This window comes from Rhyacophila brunnea, unplaced genomic scaffold (assembly GCF_057557595.1).
Source record: "Rhyacophila brunnea isolate RB1 unplaced genomic scaffold, BYU_Rbru_1.0 scaffold_9, whole genome shotgun sequence".
Taxonomy (NCBI): Eukaryota; Metazoa; Arthropoda; class Insecta; order Trichoptera; family Rhyacophilidae; genus Rhyacophila; species Rhyacophila brunnea.
This window is the reverse complement of record NW_028233361.1, coordinates 41,765,203-41,791,655: the sequence shown is the minus strand read 5'-3', so window position 1 is coordinate 41,791,655 and position 26,453 is coordinate 41,765,203. Positions and strand designations below refer to the sequence as shown.

Sequence of the window (26,453 nt, the reverse complement as noted above, 5' to 3'; positions counted from 1 at the left end):
GAGAGATAAATACGGTCGCAGCGGGAGTGCACTACTAAAAAAAAGTGTTTATCTCCTTGAAAACTGAGTTTTCATTGTCCAGATGTTTGACCAGCATCGTCGACAAATCGACGCAAACGGACCCAAACGACCCGCAAACGAAACGCATTTGACCCGCAAACGATGTTTGGCGGATGAATCCGAACTTCGCTTTCCCGTCTGCGCGCAGCCTTATCGTCTGACTTGCGTGCCAATGGAGCACCGGCTTAAGTTCGTCCAGTAGGTTTTGATGAAAAAATATTTCTTTCATCTTTGCAATAGTTTTTCGTAATTTTTAATAAATGTGTTTTTGTCTATGGTCAGATATATGTTTTTGTAGTGGTACTTTGTGCTTGTTAAATGAAATGAAAATGTCAAAAGAAAATAATGTGCCGAGAGCGCTTATTCAAATATAATATTTACTTATAACACAGTAAACAAGTGGATACACGAAGGAAACAAATTTGCAAAGATTAAATTTTGGCGCCTCAAGAGAAACCTTATGTACAACAATTGATAATAATATTAATATTATGGATGACAAATTTGCTCAGCAACAATATAGTGTCTGTCAATATGATAAACTTTGCCGAATATGTCTTACCGATACTGACAGTCTTCAATACATTTTTTCACCAATTACGGATGAAGATTCCTGTACTTACGCGGATTTGATTTCACATGCTTCCACTGTAAAGGTACCTAAACTACCTAATAATATTTTGGAAAGGACATTTTCTCTCTTGAATTTAAAAGACTTGCTTCTGATTACCAATTTTTTAGTTGTCATAAAACATTTTTGTTCAAGTCTATATCATACATGTCACACTCCTAGTAATTAAGGTAATTTTAACATTTCAGATTGTTGAGTCAGATGGCCTGCCTGTCGGAATTTGCACAGATTGCTTGGAGAAAACTTTATCAGCATACGAGTATCGACAACAAGTTGAGCAATCGGAAGCCATTCTTAAGGACTACATAAACCTTTGCGGATCTTCAGATTCAATGATCATCCTTGTTTCAGAAGATTTTAACAAAAATATTGAAGATACCGTTGAGACGTTATTCCATAACGGTAAGCAAGATATTTTGAAAAATGAAGTTACAGAAGAGGTTAATGATGGTGTTTTAAAAAATGTCTTATTAGAAAATGATTGTTTAGTTGAGGAAAAGAATGTTTATTACCAACTTAAAGAAAAAAAAGATTCCAAATTCGAAAACACCCAAGATGATTCCTTAAAAATATCTTATGAAGTTGTTGAATGCAACAATTTATTAAATATTCATGAAAAGGTCGCTGAAATAGAAAAATTTGATTTAATTGAAGACTTCAAAACTGATGTTGTAAAACGTTCTGACTATGATTGCACAATGTGCTCCGATTCTTTTAAAAATGTTCAACAACTCAAAGCACATACTCAAACTCACCCGAAAGGCTCCAGACACTATTGCCGCGTTTGCCTGAGGTCCTACGCAAGAGCCAGTATAATGAAGAGGCATTTCTTCACTCACAACGGTGTGAAAGATCACCGATGTAAAATCTGCGGCAAGGCATTCTTTTATCTACACGCGTTACGAGCGCATATAATGTTTCACAAGAAGAAATTTCAATGTAAATTTTGCCAAAAGCGGTTCGCGTTCAAACAAAATTTATTAGAGCACTTGAAAACGTTTCATTTTGATACCGTTTCCGGAAATGATAAAGATGTTTTAAGTCTCGGTGTACAAGAAGACCCAGAAAGCGATTTAGAACAAGTTAAAAATCTTCAATACGACTGTACGATGTGTTTTAAAACGTTTAGTAAGATGAAGGATTTGATTGAACACAAAAAATTACATCCGGCAGGTATGAAACATACCTGCCGCGTTTGTTCGAAAACGTACACGCAAGCAGCATCTCTTCAACGTCATTTAATCACGCACTCGTCTGTTAAACCGTATCTATGCCCTTTGTGTGGTAAATCGTATTCATTACGGAACAGTCTCAAGAGCCACATGCTTTATCACAATGAGAAAATGCTAAACTGCGAACAGTGTCAAAAAAAATTCTACACTAAGTATGATATGAGAGAGCATATACGCGTAACTCATTCGGATGAGAGATATAACTTCATGTGTGAATTGTGTGGGAAGCTTTGTACTTCCGGTAGTAGATTAGCCGTACACCGAGAGAGCCATAGCAGTTACTGTTGTCCCTACTGCACGAAAACTTACCGTAATCTGTACATTTTAAAAATGCATATTAAAAAACATGACGATGATCCGAAAACGAAGATTGATTACGTATGCGATTACTGCGGCGTAAAACGAAGTTTGAAAATATTCATGGAACGGCACATTTTAATAAAGCATCTCCGACAAAAATCATACAAATGTTCGATTTGTAATAAAGCCTTTTATGACAAGAGCGGACTGGAACAGCATAGGAATGTCCATTTGAAACGGTCTCATCAGTGCCATGTTTGTGGAAGGTCGTTAACCAGTAAGCGGTCTCTGATGCTGCATCAAAATATTCACACTGGTCAGCGGCCGTTTGCTTGCGATATCTGCGGCAAGGGATTCGCATCTTCGACTGCCAAATATGTTCATCAGAAGCGTTGGCATATAGACGGAAAGTACCAGTGCGGAATGTGCCCTGAGAAATTCAGATACTCCAGTGATCTCTATAAACATATGCCCATTCATACTAGCCGTATTAAAATACAGTCAATACTGACGAAAATAGTGTAAAACTTGCCGTTCAAAGCAAGGTTAATCTGAGATCAGAACCCAAACACTATCACTGATCACGCATAACACAACCGGTGCAGCGGGACAAATGCTTACAGTCGCCTCCCGAGGCATTCCGACTGCTGCCCGTTTTCTGAGCGCCTCTCACACGACCGGCAAAACATTCGTGTAGACAGGCTTATTATAAACCGATTGTTCTGTTTGATGATGCGGTTGATAGCAGGTGAACTGCGACGACTTATGTGCTTATGTAGAATGGCTCTAAATCTGGAATATAATGTAATAAATTATTAAATATGAAAATGTTTTTTATTCAATTAATAAATAATACAAAAGACATAAGAATGCATAAGAACATTTCTAATTTTACATACATAATTTTCGAACAACCTCAGAAACATATTTATTGAAAAAATCAATAAAAAAATATACCAAATAGGGCTTCAACCCTCATTCATCGAATGATGAACATTAAATATAGAAATAATGAATATCTTGAATATTTAAATTTCTGTTCATTGTTTTAGTATAAAACACTAGAAAAAATCCTAGGTGGTAGTAACACCTGTCAACATTCTTGCGCTCAATAATATAAGCAAAGCAATATAGGGTAACAATATTCATGGTTAAAGAATGTGTCAGTTTGAATACCAATATAGGTCAGTACATATCTATTGTCACCAGATGGGAAAAAAAACCCCTGGTCCGTAGTTTCAAATCACATATCCACAACCTAATCATACACCCTTGTGTTAGGATTTGCCTCCCCTGATTTACGAAATAACATCATCGCAACGCACTTCGACAGGCGAAAGCGGGGCCGAGTACCTGATCATTTTTCTAAGAAATTTCAGGCGACCTTGAATACTGACCGCCGCCCAGGCAGAGTTAAACATTTCTCGAATAACCCGCGCCCCTCTGCCCCTCTCCTGAGTAGGATGGACCCGCCAAAAAATTAAAGATGCTTTTGAAAAATAAAGTCAGTTGAGATTTACCCTACAATGAAGTGACAACACAAAACCAGTGTTACGTCGGCGCGTAGCGTCACCCGCGGGAACCGCATAATCAACCGTGTTTCTAACCAATTACTAAATCTATGTTTAATTATCGGCCAAGATTGCGACGAATATCAAAGTGCTCGCGAAACTAAATCAAACAATGTGCAAACGCGTCCATGTGAAAAAGAATGCAAAGTGAAGTGTTGTCTATTCGAACGCCGCGTGCTCGCTGGCTACCGACATACTCCGCGTGGTACCTGTTATTTAAATGTTACTTTATCTCAGTCATGCTAAACCCTTGTATTCATAACCTGTATAATTTAGTGTAAATAAACCGAGCCTACGCAGGGCTATTGGATCAAAAAGTTTCTGTGTTATAATTCACCCCGTCAGTAATGACGTCACACACATCCCTCTAACCGATATGATACTGGAGGAGGTTCTACCACCGACATACATGTGAGCCCCATTCTTCTCTGTATCACTATTTTGACAAAGCCGGTGTATTTTACGTTAATTTCATGAGTGAATGGGTTAAGAAGCATGTGAGTGAAATGCATATACATGACTTTGCGATTAAATGCAGCGTGCAACATGGGTGTTCTATTTATGTGATCTTCTACTTCTACCACGGCGCTACATCCCGGGGTGGGATTTGGCCTCCTCCACAACCGCTCTCCACTCACTCCGGTCTCTCGCCACACTTCTCCAGTTACCGGGTCTTCCTATATGAAGCCAGTCCACTTCTACGGCGTCAGCCCATCTCCTTCTTGGACGGCCTCTGGGTCTCTTCCGTTGGGGTAGCCACTTCGTCATGATCCTTGGCGCTCTAACTTCAGGCATTCTCTCCACATGTCCCGCCCATCTTAGTCTTTGGGACTTACAGTATCTTATGATTGTTTGCTGTTCAATCAGCTCTTCCAACTCGTGGTTCATTTTTATTCTGTAGTTCCCATTTTCCAACGTGGGTCCAAAGATTTTGCGGAGTATTTTGCGCTCGAAGACAGCTAATTTGTTTTCCTCGTTATGAGTTAAGCACCAAGTCTCACAGCCATAAGTGACCACTGGCCTTATAATTGTTTTATAAATTAGAAGTTTACTTCTTTGGCCTAGAATTTTCGACCCCACCAGTCGCTTGCAGGCATGCCAGCATTTATTCCCGGAGATAAGGCGGATTTTTATCTCCTCTGCTGTCTTATTTTGGGTATTTAGGCTGGATCCGAGATACGTGAACTTGTCCACCCCTTCATATGCATGCTGTCCTATGTCTATATTCTGCAGCGGTACCTGATCGCGTGTGCTGACCATATATTTAGTTTTTGACTGGTTTATTTGCAGCCCAGCGTTTTCTGCTTTTATTTTCATAGTGCCACCATGGTCGATCATCCTCTGTTTGGATCTGCTTGAAATTACTATGTCGTCAGCATAAGCGCACATCTGCGTTGTACTGTTATCTACCCATTCTCTTATGTTGGTTTCACGAGCTATGGATTCCACCACAAGGTTAAATACCATAGTGGATAGCGCATCCCCTTGTCTTACACCTGATTCGATTTTGAAGCTTTCAGTTTGCTCATTTTGCACAGTGACAACTGCTTGAGTATCTGTCAGTATGGTCTTTATTAGCCTTACTAGTTTTAGGGGAATTCCCAGTATTTTTAGGCTTTGCAGCATCTTATCCCTATTCACGCTGTCGAAAGCTTGTTTAAAATCAATAAACAGGTGGTGGAATGTAAGGTTGTATTCGTGCGCTTTCTCCATAGTTTGCCTCATGAGATGGATGTGATCTATGGTGGATCTATTTGGTATTCTCCCAGGATTTCCTCACCATAGATCATTAACCTGCTATACAGTACAGATGAGAAAACTTTATAAGCTGTGTTTAGAATTGTGATCCCTCTGTAGTTATCGCACATTGTTTTGTCTCCCTTTTTCAGAATAGGCACGATTATACTCATCTTCCATTCCTCAGGTAGAATTTCTTTTTCCCAAATATTGAGAATTATCTTGTGGATATTTGCTTCCAGTGTTGGGCCACCACTCTTTATCAGCTCGGCTGTTATCTTGTCGGTTCCAGGTGCTTTATTGTTTTTCAGCATTCTTAATGCTCTTCTTACTTCAGGCAGAGTAGGCTCATCAATAAATTCCTCAGCAGTGTGGTACAATACTTCTTCCGTTTATGCGAACAGTTTGTGAAATTTATCTGCGACACAAAGAGACAGTGACTGATAAATCTTTTCAACCATGTCCGATCCTAATAGGCTCATATGGGCCTCCACAGAGTAGAGGTTTGTATTGACAGATTTTGTTTTTTTTACGAGAAATGGATGTCAGCCACTTGCTCAACCTATTAGGTCCATACCCTGACACACACAAATTGAAAAACTATGTGTACTTGCCAGACCCAGGATTCGAACCTGGGACCCACGGCGTTATAGTCCAACGCTTAAGCACCATGGGCGTGTAAATCAAAACAAATATATAATGTAATTATTTTATCTCATTTCGAAATATCCAACTGCTTAATTAATATGTAACAAAAATAATAAAAGAAATAAAGTAAAATTTATTTTTTCAACCTACACACATGACTGACAAAGTTTAGTGTGCAATATTTATGGCGGATCTTAACAGCCTACCTCCACCCTTCGCCATTGCTCCACTCCTTTGTAGCTTAGCGAACGAGGTAATTTACTTTGAACATATATAATTTGAAAACATTTCATATACACCTACTATAAAATATATCCATTGAACAAAAGAAATAGTTTATTAATTTACTTTCTACATGTTTTTATTAGGTCATATTCTTATTTGCCCGGTACAAATCTTGCAATCGATTTTTAACTAACTTCCCGACTAGCTAGACATTTGAAACTTTTAGAATATATCAGAACACGATGCCAATGCATTTTTTTAAACTTTTACTTTTTACTTTTAGCCATTTTTAAGTAGAATTGAATTCATTTTCTGTTAATTCTGTTTTGTATGAAAAGTTATTTCGGAAGAAATCCGTAATCCAATCCACTATTATTGGTTGCTAGGTCCTAACAACTAAATATTAATATATACGTGTTACTATGGAAATCAATATGAGTGTCAAAATGACATTTCAGTATTATTTCTATCAAATACAATTTTTTTTGATCGTTTAAGCTAGTCAAGTCAAGTTTATATGATTCAACAGAAAATTTAAAAACGTATATAAAAAGTTATTTTTATCTTGTAATTATTACTTATACTACTTTTATTTACTTTACCTAGTCGTTCTCCGGTTTCGCAGCATAGAGCAAAGATAAGATCCTGCCATTGCCCAATGCCATGCTCTGCACTGCACTTCCTTTGACCAAAGATAATGTACTGCATAATTGCTTAAAATGTAGGATTAGATTATTTCAATGACTGATAAACGTGATAAGCAAAGTAAATCGTGGCTATATTCTGTGATTGTGTTACTAGCCAAAACCTTTGATAGATTTCTTTCTAATAGTAATAATTGGTTTTATGCTTCACATAATTTATGCAGCTGCAAATCAAGAGTTGGTGGCTTCACTCAACATCGTAACGGAATTTATAAACACAACTATCAAAATAAATTTCATACACAGAAATCGATTCAGTATTGAATGTTGTTTATACATTTTTGACAATGCAAAATTGTATTGAGTATCGAATATCTACGGCCTACGCAAACGCGAAAGACCATCAGTATTGATAATGTAGCTTACTATCTTATTAAAACTAAACGGCCCCACGATGGCAGAGCGGCTTATAATGTTGCAGGTACCATGTTCGAATCTTGAATTTGGCAAATACACATATTGTTTTTCAATTTGTGTTTGGAGTCAGAGTAAGGACCCAATAGGTTGAGCAAGTGGTTAACATCCATCTCTTGTAAAAGCAAAAAATCTGTTAATACAAACCTACACTCTGTGGAGGCAAATATTATGATCCCATTAGGATCGGACACCGTCAAAAACAAAAAAATACAAGTTTGACATATTTTTGTATGCATGTAAAGAGTAATCCAGATAATCAACGTTCTACTGTAACTATTAAGTAAGTACTGTAAATTTATAATATAACTAGCTGACCTGGCAAACGTTGTTCTGCCATATAAATTATTTCTAGTGAATATTTTGGTTGTTAAATAAAAAATAACGAATGTATCGTAAGTGTGTGGGGATGGGATCTATGACAGAAAGAGGAATAGAGCGCTGTAGACGATGACCGCCGATAAAAACAAAAAAACATCAACCATCCGTTTTTTCAATTCAAAATGAGTAATGATGTTCATAATGAATGAATTACCTGTGACAGGATCTCGTTGTTTAATGTTAATGCAATATCTGTCTTGTCCCTTCCAAAAAATTAGCGGATATTTGAGAGTTTCCTATGAACGGTGTGTGTCAGCGATGAACTCCAGATTATTGTTTCTTCTTCGAATCACGATTTCTCGCGTCGATGTGCGGTCGCCAACCATGATTCCAGCAATGTCGTCAACAACAGTCGCATTGAATCGACGTACGTGCTCTCCAGCTGGTGTTTTATCAGGATTGATGACAATAGCGTGACTGTCACTTTGCAATTTGTGCATGTGTGCTTTGAAGAATTTCAATAATTCATTGTGCTCATTCAACAGGGCGTCCAGTTTGCCGACGATGCGCCTGGCATTAGGCAAATTGAGGCTATTGTAGCCGCAACGTGCATCCACATGATTGATGTCCATGAAGTAAATTTGTAAAAATGTATGTGGTTCATTTGGCATTGGCAGCAATGAGCCTACTTTGTAGTATACTTGGCCTTTGATTTTGAACGTAGAATGGAATTGTTGACCATTTGCCGCAGTATTGTGAACTATTTCTGTTGCTCCGGACGAAGTCATTTGGAAGCATGAATTGAATGTGCGAATGGACTTCAGGAACAGGTTTGAATCTGGAACCGTGCCGATGAGCAAGCCGTTCAATGGTTCTGGTGGTATCTCAATTTCTGGTAGTTGCACTTTTCCTGATGCGCAACACATCCCGGCTGACTCATGTTTGAATTTGAGCGCATGACAATGGGAACATTCTTTGTCCATAGCGCACCAATCAGCACTTTCGGATGAGCGGAATATTCAATATCTGGCTCGTACTCGAATGCGAGACGAAAGAACGAAGCGGATGTAAATGTTCGATGTACTTGTTGGCATTGTCGGTCATTTGCTTTGCGTGTGTTAACTATGAACCGGCGCGCTTGGCTCCGTTCCAATTGTCGTTGTTGCTTTCGTTCAGCTCGTGCCTCTTGTGATTGAGATGCACGCAATTGCGACATGCTTACACGCACGTTTTTGTTATCTTGTTGGATTTGTTCGTCTGTTTTTTCTGCTCTACTATTTTGCATGTTTGTTGCTTTATTCGTTCGACGGCCCAAATGGCCCCCCTTGCGTCTTGCTGGCATTGTGCACTGTAATACACGCACATAAAAATAGATAAATTAAAATAAATCTTACAAAATTTTGCACGCACTGCGATGTGATATGCCGAATGAAATGTCAAAATGACGCGACGCTTCTCTTGAATTCTTCTCGGACGTAGCGCCATCTGTCATTCAACAACATAAATAATTTCGTTCTGTTTGAAATACGAACGACGGTTAAATTTGTTCATACAAAAATAATAAAATCACGATTAAAAAATGGGAGGGTGGGGGTAGGAGGGTAAAAATTTGGGGTTATAAGTATTTTTTTATGCCAAATAATAAAAAAAATACAAAAAAAAAAATTGTCAAAAAATAAAAAGAAAATTTTTCTGGATAGAGATACCCTAATCACCTAGCGGTATGAAATATACTTGTTGACCTATTCTCATACCTAACAAATATACATAAAAAAAATCATAAAAATCGGTCGAGCCATTTCGGAGGAGTTCGACCACAAACATCGTGACACGAGATTTTTATATATATAGAGATGGCTTCTTATATTTTTACCATTGTACGTCATCTAAAAATATTTTATCGAGATAAGCATTACTTTGGATCCCCATAAGCAACCTTGCCATTTTATGTAAAATTTAGCTAATAACATAACTATCAACCATGCAACGAATTCATGTTTAGTTCTTCTTCTTCGATCATGTCCGCGCTTTAGTTGTTGCATATGAACACCACACGGCGCCTCCAAAGAATCTGTCGCTAGCCAGTTTTCATGCATTAGTTAGTTTAACGTTGACTTCTTTGCACCTGGGCAAATTATTTTTAGTCAAAGATAAGCGTATAGACAATCCAGTAGAAGAAGGCCATAAGTTTGCTGAATAATAGAAGATTGCAATGACTGCCGTCTGCTTGGGCTACACAGTTGGAGATCGACCATTTAGGTTAAACGGAGAACTTGTTGGAGAAAGTCAGAACCCAACCCACATTGCCAAAGTCAATGTTAGAGTATAATTGTCTTAATTAAAGTAATAATCATAGACTGGAAGGACTATGTTATATATATATATATACAGTCGAGCTCGGTTATTACGATCACGGATATAGCGAGATCTCGGATGTAACGATGAAACATTCTTTGACATTTTAGTTTATGATTTTCTTCATACATTTCATACATTCACTTTTATAAATAGCTACTTCTCGGGTATACCGAGCAAAACTGTTAATGTGTCGATGGTTTAAAAACAACATTTTCGACCCTAAGCAATAAAATCTGACCAGACCGGTGCCACCGGGATCAGATTACGTTTATGACACTGGTTAAGTGTCTAAGTACCTAATTGGTGTTTTCGCCGACAACATTGAAAAAGTATCCACGCATATGGTTAAAATTGCATGCAAAAAATCTAAGCTTTGTGAAGTCAGTAGGTACCTACCAGCGCCGGCGGCTGATTACAATAAACAACTTCTTTTGTAGTTTATGAATGTCATGCTTGTTTCGGGGATTTTTACAATGGTTTTCAGATTTTTTATGTTCTATGCTTAAATAGAACGTAGCGCGAAAAATGTTATATAACGAGTCATGCTTATAATGAGCAAATTCCTCGTAATAACCAAGTTCGACTGTATATTGTATTTCTGGTGGGAATAGGTTGACACAGGAATTGTAAATAAAATAAAAAAGATTTATTGTAAAAATCAACAGCACCATTTATTTAAATTTCAAATTTTATAAAAAAAGAGGTATTTACATAAAATACCAATGAATAGCAAATATCACATTTCTGATGTGGATATAATTCCACTCATTAGTCTTTTCATTTATTACTAATTAAACAATAAAACATAGGTAACCAAACAAGACGGATGGTGCGGTGCGACAATAGTCATTATCCCAAATAACATCAAATTAATAATTATTACAAGAAAAAGCAAATAAGCAAAAAACATTTGCCCTTTGGAAGGATTTTCACGATCAAAAATTCTGCACTCGTTTGGTCGATTTGAGGCATAATTATTATTAATCTAAATCACTAAAATCTACAACTAATAAAAAAAACTTAAATTAATAATAAGGTACACCACACATTAGCAATTTTTAATTGTTTAGTTTGCGGCGACATTGATTGCCTTTATTTTTTAGCACTGAATACACTGCTACAATATATTAAGAGCCACAATTAATAAACAATCATACACTTTAACCTCATAATAATTCTACAATGAATTAAATTTTTTCGATATTCGTTTAAATTACTTTTATGAACTCCAAAATAAAGTAAAATTGATTGTGTATCCCCGATATAACAAGTAAAAAATATCTAATTTGACACTGGACATTTCGATTACTGTAAAGCATACTTTATTTTATAATAATATGTACATACTGCTAATATTCAGCAGTTTCAAAGTAATATTATCAATTTAGGATCATTATTACTTTACAATAATTATATTATTGAAAGTTCCAGTAGCCATGTAATTATTACAAAGCAATTCTTTACATTTATAAAACGCCATATTATTTTATTATTGCCAGTAGCAACAACAAAAAATTTCAATTAAATAATGAAAATGGCGGGACTGGTCAATATATCTGGTCCTGTGACATAAGAAGCAACATCTACTAATTGACAGGATCATTGATAACTGTACTATTTGAATGTTTATTATCACTGATTAACTGCCGAAAACGCGTTAACGTAATTACACCAATTATTCTTACATTAATTACACCAATTAACTAATTGCGGCATAGAAAGGATTAAATAGCTTTATAATATGCACGAAAAAATACAATTAAAAACTGTGAGTAATTAATTTAGTAGAATATTTAAAATAATAAAATGTGACTTCTTAATTTAATTGTTACATCAAAAGTATGACGTTTACACATTGTCTATGCTTGTTTGTAATATTCGGATGTATAATAAGCTCCAAGAGAAAAAATCCAGATATGTTGACCAGTCCCAAAATGGTTTTACAAATTATTAATACACAAGTGATTACATTTTAATACGTGCATGTATTTTAAATACATTATTCAGAAGTTTTCTCATTTCAGGCACATATTCTTATCAAGTATACACGATAATTAATTAATTAATATAAATATTCTGGATACATAAATGGAATTATATTCCATACAGTTAAATAAAATAAATATGAAAGTTTAAATAAATCTGAAGTAGTTTGCGTACACGAATAAATGCACATAATATATTCGAAATGAACCATATTCGGCAAATAAAAAATGGCAGTGAAATGATATGTTGTTATTCTATTTAAAACTAACAGGAACCAAAAATTAAGCTAATGATTCAAATTATTAAACTATATCTCATCGACAATGAATGTGAATACACTTGACCGCAATCAAATCTAAATATAGTAATAAATAATGTTACGTATACAACAATTTTTCGATAGTACCTATACATTTTAATTTGAAAGCTATTTTAAATATATTCCCTAAGAGCAGCAACATTATAGCGTCCGTACACGTGCATGGATTTACTGCCAGCAATAGTGCGTATATCGCGGCCATAACAAGAAAATGTACTGTAAACATGTATTATCCTGCAGTTGGCAAGATTGCATGTATGAATCAAAAATTATTCACTGTTAGCAGTAAATCCATGCACGTATGAAAGGGGTATTATTCAAAGTCAAAAACATCTCACCATAAATAATATCTGTTCCAAAAACCGAAAATGATCATAAATTGCGTTATCCCGAAAGTGTTATTTTTGGATATGCACAATATTATAAAAACACTGATTCTAAGATACGGATTATTTATTAAAATGAATAAAAAGTTTTGAGCAAATTTACTTTCTCCCAAAAATACGTTTTCGTCTTGTGAATTTTAAAATATAACAAATCAATATGCTAGTCAGGCCTATTCTAACATATCACTTAACATCAAAAAAGAACTTAATTGTGATAAATACATCACATTTATCACTTTATGTATTCTGGCGGTTAATTATGTAAAAAAGTTAACCGTATGAACTGTAAAAAGGTGATATCTTTTAACAGCCCCTCTCTTGGCCGTGCTAACTTTGAGAATGAGACAGAGTACGTCAATTTTACATATTGAGAATTGATATGCAAGATCTTATTACTGTACTGCAATCGCAATGAGACGACTAATAAAATTGTAGGTTATGTAGATATGTCTGACGTGTCAATACAAAATTCTTGTGTTCGGCTCATTTCCGACTAGATAGCGCTGATTCGGCAGTATGAACATATCAAAATTTGACCGACATGTCTACCAACCTAAATTTTCGCCGTATTACGAATTAGAGATAGCCGCCGATAACCGTATAGTGTATAGAATTCCTTCTCTGTTAATTTGTAACAATGAAAATAACAGAAACGTGCTTAAGTAATAAACGTTAAGAATAGACCTGCGAAAGGATGAAACATTGCTAATAGATAATATAAAAATTTGAATTGTTTTGGACAGATACGCAGAATTACTGTAAACCATTTTTCAAAAGATTTGTTTTTCAGAAAAAAGATATCATTTATACTAAGGGAAAAGCGACAAAAGATTATAAATATAAATTTTTTGAGACATAGTATTATGTTATTTTAGAGTGTAGGAACTAATCTAAATAAAACTTATAAATAAGGCTTTTATACACCATAACCTACTAGGGAACATCATTATTGTTTATTATAAAACCTCACGAGGACTTTAAAAATCGTCTATATACATATGACATAATTCCTGGAATGGCCGCGTAGTGTTGCCTGTGATATAATTGTATCGAAATCATGTGTGTATTCATGTTTGAACATGCTTGAACTAATAAGTGTGTAAATTTAAACCTGGTAGAGCCACATGTTAGTTAGATATTGGGTTAGATAAATTTAAGAGTGTTTAAACATTAAATTTTGCGTGAAAATTGAAAAGGGTGCTACTCTGAAATATTAGAAATGTAGCATGGTGAATATACTATTAAAAGATGAGTGTATTTGAGTGGCATAAGAGGTGAAATAATGTGACCACAAAAACAACAATTATGTGCGAGATTCGATGTAGTTTGACAAATGATTATATATGAAATTTATAGCTAAAGAATTGCAGATTAATCGAGATACAGTCAGGCTAACTTTAAGTAAAGATTTCTGAAAAGTTGCAAATAATACGCCAAGTCAGTGTGGTCATTATGAGAGACAGCGATTACCCAATTATCCCATCCTGTTTATTCGCACGATTTAGCTCACTTTAATTTCAGACTACTTCTAAAATGAAGAACATCACTAAAGGGAAACACTTTCTAATATATATATAACTGATAACCAACAGAATGTCCGAGTAATCATCAGTATTCTGGAAAATGATTTTTAGGGCCAGTTCCAGAGCAATGCTATAGATGTGTTAACTAGAGTTGAGGCGAAGCAATACTCACACAGACGTATTGTTTACAAAAAGGATGTTTCAAATTTTTAAATCGACAGCATGTTGTCCTCTTTTTGCAATAAGCGCAATAAGCAAGACAAACGGCTGTTTCGCGTGCAATGTCCGTTGGCTCAGAAATGCACCAATACACACAATCTTTCGTATCTGTGTTCGCACCAACTCTCGCTGAGAGACTTATAACACCCGTCAAAGTCAGGGCACAGTTCTACATGTATATTTTTTAATGGTTCATCATTCCAGGAATTAAAATGTCACACTACGTATACATATCGTAATCATAGATACCAATTTCCTGAGACATTTACTTTATATATTATTTACCTAATACAGAAGAGAACACAATGATGATTTTCAATTTAAACATTAATTTAAAAAAATATATTTATAATTCATGTACATATCGCACCGTGAGTGTAAAACCAAGGCATCTGCAAAAGACATATTTTGGATATATTAAAGGTTTGAAGTCTTCGTTTTGTTAGGAGAAATAGAGTTTCTACATAACATTTGATTTATATCTACATTATATTGCATGTTCTTTCAGTTACTTCACTTTTACATTATCAAGTTCACGACTTTTGCAGTTGTTTTACATTTAATCTCGAAATTGAAAAATTTGCAGATGCCTTGGTTTTACACTCACGGTGCGAATTATCTACAACAAAGCTTTATTGTGTATTCTTTTTTAAATATAGTGCCACTTCACCTGAGCTTAAATGATAATTATTGTAAGCTAAGGAAATTTTTCAATAGTTTTAGATAGGATTTCCCGTATTTTATAAACAAATTAAGACACTGGAGATCAACTCCTTCATGCACGCAGACATCCATTAAGGCCATCCTCTCACGCAGAATCTAAAATCCGTCAAACTGTTTGCTGATGGAACTCATAAACTGGCCAGTGACTGATGCTTCGCACACGGGGCTAATGAAACCTAATAATCTCATAACCTCAAACTTTCAAACCCATTGTCTTTCCTACTTCATTCTAAGCTTTTTCCGTAATTTCTTCACGGGAATATTTTGGCAGCCTGTAATTATACAGGCAGGAGTTTTTCTCAACATCTGCCACATATTTTAAATTAAAAATCGGTTCGCTTGGCTTGTTATTTCTTGTTCAATGCTACCAATTTTGGTAAGAAAATATGATTTTTCATCAAATCTACTGATATTGGTACCACTGTTTAATGGGTGACTGGAGACTGGGAGACTACCATGTCGCTTCTCCTCAGTTTCAGTTGCGGAGATTTTGAAACTGAGAGAATCCAGTATTGCCGTCAGCGAGCTGCCATTGAAATACATTAGCTAGATACTGGAGTTTCAGTCTCGTCTTTTTTGCGTATTCACGTGAGGATGGCCTTACACGAAAAGTTTCCAATTGTGAAAAGGTAACATAACATCTGAGAGGTGATTGTCTCTGAATGCTATATGGAAAGTATCCGATAGGCCAGAGGTAATTCTAATAGTATTTTAATAATATTATATATCTCCAATTTTATTTTGAAAAGGTGTTTTATGTGGTAAACCTACATGACATATAATGATTTTGAAACAAAGTTTTATTTCTGCTGTCGATAGCTGTTTCGAGCTAGAAATACTCATCTTCAGAAAGATGTCCATCTATAATTGAAATCAATCGATTTATAACAAAAACGTTGTTTCGAAAAATTTTAGTGAAAGGCTATTATTTATACAATTACAAATTCCATTTGTTATAGGTAATTCTAATATTGCAGATTAAACCACCGACACTGCAATATGATGACTAAAAAATCCATACATACAATCAATGATTAACGAAGACACAATAATTCTAAAGCGCTGTGACTATGGTGAGATTTATGACATTTAAGCGGGTGCGGTGCATGTCGCGGACTATCACGTGCACTCATGGCGATAAAAATGTCTATAGTTTCGTCATTTTGCAGAATATTTTGAATCTCGTAAATTCACTGTACGTTAAAATACATGCGGCATGACATTTATAGAAAATAGAACACAACCTGCAGACCATAGATAATAGATAACGTTCTCATAGAAAATAAATAGTGCCAACTGCTAAAAACAAAAAAGAATGTCAGTTTGACGTGACAGACGAAAAGAATTGGCGTGTGGAATATGATAAAAACATTCAATTGTCGTTCATTGAATCATGCAGGTACCGATACAGTGCAGTTCAACGTGAAGTGCGCTCATTCTTGTTTTAATGATTACGGCAGATTTTGCCAACTGACAATGTTCGTTTAAAAGTTCAAAATGTGCTACAGGATGGGAGCATCAATCTGATAACGTTTTTAACACCAAGAACAACGACATTACACACCTTTTTTCCCATAGCGGCAGCCCGTGACTGCAGGCGACAAGCACCTCAATGTGGGTGGCCCTTAAGTTGACCGACGAAAACATATCGTATATTATTAGAGACTGTGATAGTTTACAAAAACTTTTAGTTAAGTTTCTAAATTTAAATTTTATGTTTTGACATTAAATTGTTTGTCTTTTGTTTTACCATTCGTATTAGGTTTTAGTGTGGAATTAAAAACAAAAGACATGTGATGATACACACACTCTTTGAGATAATATGTGTACATATACTATTTATGGGCATTGGCATGAAATGTGTGAATGTTTGAAGACAAATTATATCTCACGCAAGCCAAAACACAGCGTTTTACGAAGTATTGATGCGACTTTCAGTATCTGCATGGTGAAGACATCGTTTTCCGTTAGTCGAAGCAGTAGAATATTTTATTTGCAGTCCGCCAAAAATATATATGAATCGAGCAAATGACTCGGCACACTCAAATTCAGACATACAAGAGGCGACCCTGAAATAAGCTGTGGCCGAGAATTGTCCGGCCCAGTACTCCTGAGCTGCTGTAGCCCCACTTGACAGCTGCAGTAGTACCACACCAATAATTGGAAAAACGGCACTATATTATATTTACAGGTCTTTGCTATAATTTCGTAACAGTTAAAAAGCGCACATTTTTTGATTGGGTACAGAAATATAACATATTCATTTTTGTCGTTTTCTGCGAGGATAAAGTACATTACTATTATTAAATTAAAATTAATATATAATAGGAATAACTAAGTAATAATTTGACCGTGTTATGCATGTACATAATATAGCGACATTTTTACAAACTAAATCCTGTTAATTCATTTCAAAATTTTGTCTTTTCTGGTAGTCTGAAACCAGCACGATGATACCAAAGATTGAGTGTAATAGGTATTAGATACGGAATTATAAAACATATGATCAAATACAATTTAATTAAAAATTACCTTTGATGAAAAATGATATGAATTGTTTTATAAAACAAAAATTAGAATCTACTTTTTGTCAGAGTTAGTGCCACCATTTTATTGTATTATTTTAATATTCCAGACATTCTTAATGAGAATAAATTATTGTCATATAAATGTAGAAGCCTCAAGAGTAATAATATATAGAGAGTGGCCATTGTTTCTTGCGTATAACGCACAGTAGAACCTCAATTTTATTATTATTAACGTAACTATGAAATGTTATACCACCATGTTAACAGAACATAGTTAACCATATTTTCTAGCAAATCAACTAAAAATAATTACCACTAACTTTATATTTAACACAAAAACAATAAATTTCAGCAACAAGTGCTCGGAGTTTTTAAATGAATGTTGTCATTCAAATCAATATTTACCGGCGAAGTTAACACAAAATATTTAATTCAGCCGTAGAAATTCTATCTTACTCTAACGCATATTGCGGAGATATAAGGGTGCCGAATGATTTCTCACTTGCACTCATGGTTCGTTTTTGTTCAGGCCTTGTTAAAAGCTCTATTTGGTGCAATTTAGAGTTAAATGAAATTTTATTTTCCTACATAAATTGATATTTTGTTTAAATTACAAACAAAATGCACTACATTAATGAGTCATAAAGTTTCATCTAAACTTAAAAAAAAACTAAATAAGCAATAAAAATTTTATAAAAAAAAAATTATTGAAAAGTAGATGGATTTCAAAATTTTTGTCTTACTGTTTTTTTAAATATATAATATCGTCTCTGTTCTGGCAGAACACACTAACTGGAGAATACTAGTTTTGAGTAATTTGACTTTGAAGTTGTTAAAATGTTTGAAATGGTCTATCATGTGAGTTTATTAAGTAATCGTGAAAAGGATGACTTTAAAATAAAGATTGTTTATTTATTAAGAAGGTTTCCAGACGGTAAAGTTTGAAATAAGGAACATTTTGGTATAACTAACTCAATATGTCATTTTTTCGAATTAGTGTCTTCTGCCAGAACAGTGACGATATATTAATCTAAAACAATTTTAAAGGTGATTTTTCAGTATATCGTATATAATTGAATATATTTTATAAATTCGTTATTAGATGTCCCTAGTAATTACACCGCCCCCTCTAAATTCAAACATTTCTTAAACAAGCATCAATCAATTTGTCTGCCGAAACTCTTGGCATTAAAGTCGAATGTCTTATTAGCAAAACGAATTCACAATTCATAGTAGTCGCTAAATCTGTCAATGCACAACGCAGCCCCATTATTACATTAATCAGCTAGTAGTTATGTGGGGTTACTACCAAAAGTTGCTAAGTCTCAAAATCATGTTCTGAAGTAATTGCTATTTGAAGTTTAACATGCCCTCTGAAATCAGGCATTATGGTAATTTCTTTGTGCTTTATATGTGATATGGTATACATATTTATATATTGTCTATGTTCTGGCAGAACACACTAACTGGAGAATACTAGTTTTGAGTAATGTGACTTTGAAGTTGTTAAAATGTTTGAAATGGTCTTAGTTTATTAAGTAATCGTAAAAATGACGTAAGGATGACTTTAAAATAAAGACTGTTTATTTATTAAGAAGGTTTCCAGACGGTAAAGTTTGAAATAAGGAACATTTTGTTATAATTAATTATAGAATTAGTGTCTTCTGCCAGAACAGTGACGATATATACACATAATCTATTATTAACTCTAAATACCTAAATTATCGACTTACAACTTTTGGCAGCAACACATGATATATTGACAATCAATGACATATATAGGCACGATGTAGATGTGAATATTTAATTGCTACATTTAAAAACTCCAATAAAAATACTTATGTACATAAAAATATTTTGGTTGCATTAGGCAGGTAGGTAGGTATGTATGTATATAATTACGTTCACATTACAAAATATTTCAACTATTAAAATTAATATAAATAAGTATTACATACTTTAAATTGGTTATTTCTGTTCGGGAGACCTGCTCAACTAATTAGGTACATATAAATAGCAGCTGCAAAAGATATTCATACATTAACGAACAAATATAAGGAAAAAAACGTTGGGTCGAGTTCAAATCCCACTTAGTCTAAATATTTTTCTGTTTCAAAAATGTTCAAATTTACATAAAATCGTCGGTGTTTTGTAAAAAGGGCGAATTAAACAAAATGCGATTTTACAGGAGGATTTTTAACTTTTAACATTTATTTATTAATTACCTGTGAATGATTATAAATGTCTAACAAGTTTATAATAAAGCTTAGAAAGAATACTGTCTTTATAATATAGTAGGCTTTATAATATAATATTTTAAAAGGCCTAATATGTCACATTCGCTTTTAATCCATAACACTAAGTGGATATTCGCCTTTACGATTATCGTTTTTAATAAGAACAAAGCTAGTGAGGTACATATTGTATTTTCATTAAAATCTCAATTTCGCCAAAATGGTTGATTCGCCCTTTTTACAAAACACCGATGATATATTCAACAATAAGAACCTTAAATTATTAATTCAATATTGAATAAAAAAAATAATACTTTATTTCACTTTATTGTAAAAAATTTAAGGATTTTTATGTGTTTAAGTACATTTTTTTATTAAATTATTATTTTTTTATTCAATACCCGAATACACGCAAGATATAAGAACCCCCTTTACACGTGCATGGATTTACTACTAACAGTAAGTATTATCGCGGCCATAACAAGAAAATGTACGTGTAAACATGTATTATCCTGCAGTTGCAAGATTGCATTGGAAAAGTTCGGAAACTTCTGAATTTTCATGCGACAGTTGGAATTTTTTCAATCTGCGCCTGTGCAACCTGTCAAATAATACCATAAAATGACAACATTGCGTCTCACTTATTCTTGAAGAATGAGATTAGAAAGATAGTCAACATTTTTACGTGTAAACAGTTATTGTCACAATAGTTTAAAATACGCACTATTGCTGCCAGTAAATCCATGCATGTGTACAGGCACTATTAGATTCTTATAATTGAAGACATAATTTTGAAAAATCTCAGAAAACATACATATAAGAGCACTCACCCGGACATTAAAAGATGTGAAGTATGGGTCATACTGTTTTCTTTCTAGGATATTTTTCTAATATGTATGTTTTCTGAATTTTTCTGAATCGTGTATTTATATAAGCCAAAATTTTATTAGAATAAATTTTAAATTGCCGCATTTCTAAGTACTTTTTATAGTCCATAGAGAATATTTTAAACTCTATCAGTTGCACATTAATATTATTATAATTGTTTTTTTTTTTACAGTCCTTATAATTGTCAAATTTATATTATCGTAATTGTAATGAGATTTCACTGCGTATTATTTATATAAACCAAATTGAAAACATATCCTAAACCATATTTTTTTGATACCTATATACAATTGTTAAAATTTAAATACAATCAAAAACCATGTTATCTTACGACAGTGTTTCTCGCGTTGAGATCCAAGGCCGTCGGGTAAATTGCATTATTTTTTAAATAGCCTAACTAAGTCTATTATAATATTAAAAATCAACTCACGACTATAAAATTAGTCGTAAGAATAAATTAGTTAAATAATTATAAGTGAATTAATCGTGTCTTTACAACAATAGACGATTGACTTATAACCAGTATAAATCGTTAGGTAGAAATGACAGTATCCATCAACCATACAATTATATTAGAAAAAACAAAACCCAGCATTTATTTAAAACTGATGTAAAAACAAAATAGAACTACATCTCTATTTGAAATGTGAAAATAGTGCAGCATGGACTTAAGTATTATAATTCAGTGGTTTTCAAGCTTCAGTGGTGCCTTTAGTGTATTATTAGATTCTTTAACGGTCCTAAAATGTTCTGAGCAAACAACGATTGTAAATTTTCCCTTTCAGAATCTAATTCGAGATCTATTTTTTAGTTTCCCAAACTGTCATCAGACATACATAATAGGTTTTTGCATTGTATTTTATTAGTACAGATTTTCGAATAAAAGAATAAAAGTACGAGTTTTTAAAAGAAGTATCCAAAGGACCGTGTCCGGAAACTTGTACATATGCAGTTCGTCGTATCACACCGTGAAATGTATTATCGGAAATATATGGCCGTATATTAAAGACAGTCCATCCTCTTTGGGTCGTATATTACTGACATAAAATCCATGTCTATATAAAACACGGTTCTTGTCGGTTGACACTTTACAGGTAGCCAGCAGCAAACAAATTTTTAAAATAGCCGATATACTGGATTATTTGTTAGGTTAGGTTAGGTTTTCATTCTTCTCATGACTTTTGCCAAAACCAGCTACGAAAATTGAATTAATGTTCATATTGAATCTAATAAAATTGAAGACCGTATAGTATACGGTCATCTCTTTCCGATAAGAAAGCTCACGGCAAACTGTGCCAAGGTGAAATGTTTCACGTACAATTTACATGTAACCCTAAAGGACATTGCACTAAAATAAACGACGAACGGTCGTTAAGTAATATAGGAAGAGCAGCAAACAAAACAGCCAGCGAAGCATATTATGAATTATCATTGTGATTGTGCATATTGAATATAATTCAGATTGTCCGGAATTATTATTTTTTTCGAAGAGCCTGCAGAACGCTCACTTTGAATACCACTGTATTATATGCTTACACTGAAAATAAAAATTGTCACATGTCACAAATATTTAACTTAAATAAGCGGAAAATATTATTATTTAACGTTATCAAGACGTTTAGTAATATATTAATGTCGTTTTATGAGTAAAACTGCTCGGGTACAATCTTTTCCTAATTCTGATAGACTTTCACCTGATATAGCACCATAATTTCATAGTTTATTGGACGTGTTCAGCGTCCGAAGCATACAAAATTAAACCACGCCAGTAATGGTATTTCGACTGTGTCGCCTACGCTAATAAATAAGTGTTGGCCGTGAATCGCAAGACGGAAACACTGCGTATTGGCAATTGACTATTTGTGAAAGTCGGAAACTGGATACATGCGCCGGTTGCAGTCCACCATATGATCATCATTGTTCAGCTCTATATTGATGAGGAGACTCTTCTGCTCTTCTTTGGCTGATTGATCCTTCACATCAGACTGTATGCTTCCAGACTGGTAGCACGGCTAAAAGAAGATCATAAATTTATTACAACGAGAAACATACAAAATTTAAAAAAAAACATTAAAAAATCTAAATAATATTTCCAGGCAAAACAAATAAATATTTTTGATTTCAAAATCTGCTAAAATGATTTCTTCGTGACATTTAAAGCATTGACATTAAAATATATGATTTTCATACAGATATAGTGAGGCAATATCAATTGGTATGAGATGGTGTGCAGTCAATGAGATTTTATATCACCATTGAGAGGCTAACTTGGTGGTAGTCAAAACAGTTTATAGTGGGCTTTGGACGATTTCAGCACATATGGTCATCTCGATAAGTGGCAGACGTTTAATAATATTATATCGAAAGATAAATCATTACATACTACATACATTACATCACATATTTTTTATGATGTCTGTATATTGAAAGTATTTTTGTGATGCTTATCTAAATTTGGGTTTATTTTTACTGAAATCATCTCACCACTATCGTATTTTAAATATTTACAGGATAAAAAGAACTTTTTATGTACAACGTTTTTAAATTTTCTGTTGAATTATTATGCTCAATATGCTCAAACTTGTACTTGATATGAGAAGTAAATAAAAAACAAACAAATACAGAATACTGAAATTTCATTTTGATTTCCATAGTAACGCACGTATATATTAATAATTTAGATGCTAGGATTACCCCCTTAGCAACCAATAATAGTCTTTTACTTTTTATGGATTTTTCTGAAATAACTTTCCATACAAAACAGAATTAACTGAAAATGAATTCAATTCTGCTTAAAGATGGCTAAAAGTATTAAAAGAATGCATTGGCATCGTGTTCTGATATATTCTAAAAGTTTCAAATGTCCAGCTAATCGGGAAGTTGGTTAAAAATCGATTGCAAGATTTGTACTGGACAAACAACCACCGGACAAACAAGAATACGAGCTAATAAAAACGTTGTAAAATAGGCTCGATTCCAAAATGGTTTAAAAATCAAAATACAAATTTTGACAATCTTTATTCATATTCAATATGACTGCAGAAACTGCATACAGCTGTGAATTGTAACAATTATTTAATTTGAATTAAACACAGTCAGGTCAGTGACTTGTGAAAGGGATGTGAAGATTGACTCCCACTTACTTTATCAAATAATATGTATGTTTTCTGAAGTATTTCATAGAGATGTTAAATAAAAAGAGGGGCAAGAAATCGGCTGTCTCATGAATGAAGCAGGCCAACAGTAGCCGACAACTTACGAGAAATAGCGACGCGATAAAAAAAAATTCAGGGCATCACGGAGGATTTACTTTGGTCATTATAACGTACCCATATGATATAATGTTAACGTGGAAATTTTGCCACTAATTGATTACCAGCCCGCCTCACCATACTTTTTCACCATACTTTCATATAACCTGCCGCCCCTAGGGAATATCAGTTTGTTTTTTATCTTCTTTTTAATGTCTAAAATCATTTTAGCATAGTGTGAAATTTCAAATACTACAGCATTCACTAATTGGGATGCAAAAATATAGTTCTACAACTAAACGAACTAAGGAATGGCTGTACATACTGGTTTTTATCATTCAATGTTACAAATACAGGAAAAAATAAAGAAAAGAAGATGGGCATTTTAACTCAATCATGGTTTTGAAACTAAGTTACTTTTGTTAATTTTTACTTTGATTTAGTTATTTACGTCAGACTATAAACCCATCTCAAACTTAAGTTACAGTCGACCATTCCGAAGATGGGTTATTAATAACTTTGTTTCAAAACCATTATAATAGAGTTCTATCACGTAAATGCCAATTCAAAAGATACATTAATAAATAATCAAGTTTATGTAAAATAAATAAATAATAAAATTAACAATTTTTACATAATATTTACACAATTAAACAGGTAGCAAAGAGATGTAGCTATAATACAAAAGCAAATTAATAATATGTTCTGTACATTTTTTTTGTTTTATTTACATTTATTATGTTAAGTATTTGTTTGTAATCGAAGCATTAGCTTAAGGGGTAAGGTGTTGTGTGAAGGTTGAACATAAAGAATTTTAAGTATCTTTGCGAGCTTAGCCTAGATAATCTGTAGACTTTGTAGAAAAGACATATATCGCACCGTGAGCATAAAACAAGGCATCTGCAAAAGACATATTTTGGATATATTAGGGTTTGAAGTCTTCATTTTGTTAGGAGAAATAGAGTTTCTAAAAAAAAACCATAATATTTGGTTTATATCTACATTATATTGTATGTTCTTTCAGTTACTTCACTTTTACATTATCAAGTTCACGACTTTTGCAGTTGTTTTGCATTTAATCTCGAAATTGAAAAATTTGCAGATGCCTTGGTTTTACACTCACGGTGCGATATGTCATTATGATACATTGTCTTTCTCATCTTATAAATTGACATCTAAAGACTATATAAAATATTTGAAAACCATAAAAGAGTATTATTGATTGAATTGATTATAAATTTAACATTATATAATAAAATATATCCAATAAATTTTTCAATAGAGTTTACAATTATTGATTCAAAATTTAGGAGAAATAGCTTATTTTCTACTAAAAATTTCAACTGAAGATTTAACTTTAATCTATGGTTTTTTTTGAATAGGAACGAATGGACATTCAGATAATAACGTATAAGATTGTTATTATTGAAATTACGAATCAATGACAAACTCTTCCAAATTGAAGATATAGTTTTTTATATATTTAATATATATAATATATATTTAGACAAAATAATAATTTTAAAAAGTGCTATAACCACAGACATCTATCTGATGCACCTAATATGGCTTTATTCTCAATTGTAGCATAATGACATTCACAACAATTATGATATTAATATAATTTATGTGGTCATAGAATGTCAATCTCTAAGATGAGAAAATAATATACGGTATGACATATATGTCTTTCCTATGAAGTCTACTGATTATCAAAGCTAAGCACGCAAAGATACCCTAAATTCTTAATTTCGTACCTTTACACAGCATCTGTCCCCTTAAAGAAAATATTAATTTGAGCTAAAACATTACGTCTCTGTTCTGGCAGAACACACTAACTGGAGAATACTAGTTTTGAGTAATTTGACTTTGAAGTTGTTAAAATGTTGAAAATGGTCTATCATGTGAGTTTATTAAATAATCGTAAAAAGGATGACTTTAAAATAAAGACTGTCTATTAATTAAAAAGGTTTCCAGACGGTAAAGTTTGAAATAAGGAACATTTTGGTATAACTAACTCAATATGTCATTTTTTCGAATTAGTGTCTTCTGCCAGAACAGTGACGATTAGTAATTTTAGAAAATTTATCTGCAGCAAGGACTTGTATCACTGAATTTGTTTTTTTAATTCTCTTTTGTTTTGTACACAAGTGGATTAAAAAATTTAAGCTTTTAAATGAGTGTTTTGATACATG

General features: G+C 33.4%; 2 protein-coding genes across 2 annotated transcripts in view; one reads left to right on the top strand and one right to left on the bottom strand.

Annotated features, from left to right (window-relative positions):
- Positions 1 to 362: 362 nt before the first annotated feature.
- On the top strand, positions 363 to 3,023 carry LOC147063635 (uncharacterized). Its single transcript, XM_085959802.1, has 2 exons — positions 363 to 716; positions 880 to 3,023. Exons 1-2 carry the CDS (start codon positions 552 to 554, stop codon positions 2,746 to 2,748), a joined length of 2,034 nt encoding a protein of 677 aa, XP_085815928.1. The 5' UTR covers positions 363 to 551; the 3' UTR covers positions 2,749 to 3,023.
- Positions 3,024 to 20,514: 17,491 nt separating this feature from the next.
- cue (Low-density lipoprotein receptor repeat domain-containing protein cueball) overlaps positions 20,515 to 26,453 on the bottom strand; it is a 96,089-nt gene continuing 90,150 nt past the window's right edge. Inside the window, exon 8 of the mRNA XM_085959800.1 lies at positions 20,515 to 23,019. Coding sequence (XP_085815926.1) covers positions 22,864 to 23,019 — 156 coding nt within the window. The 3' untranslated portion in view covers positions 20,515 to 22,863. The remainder of the gene's footprint in view (positions 23,020 to 26,453) is intronic.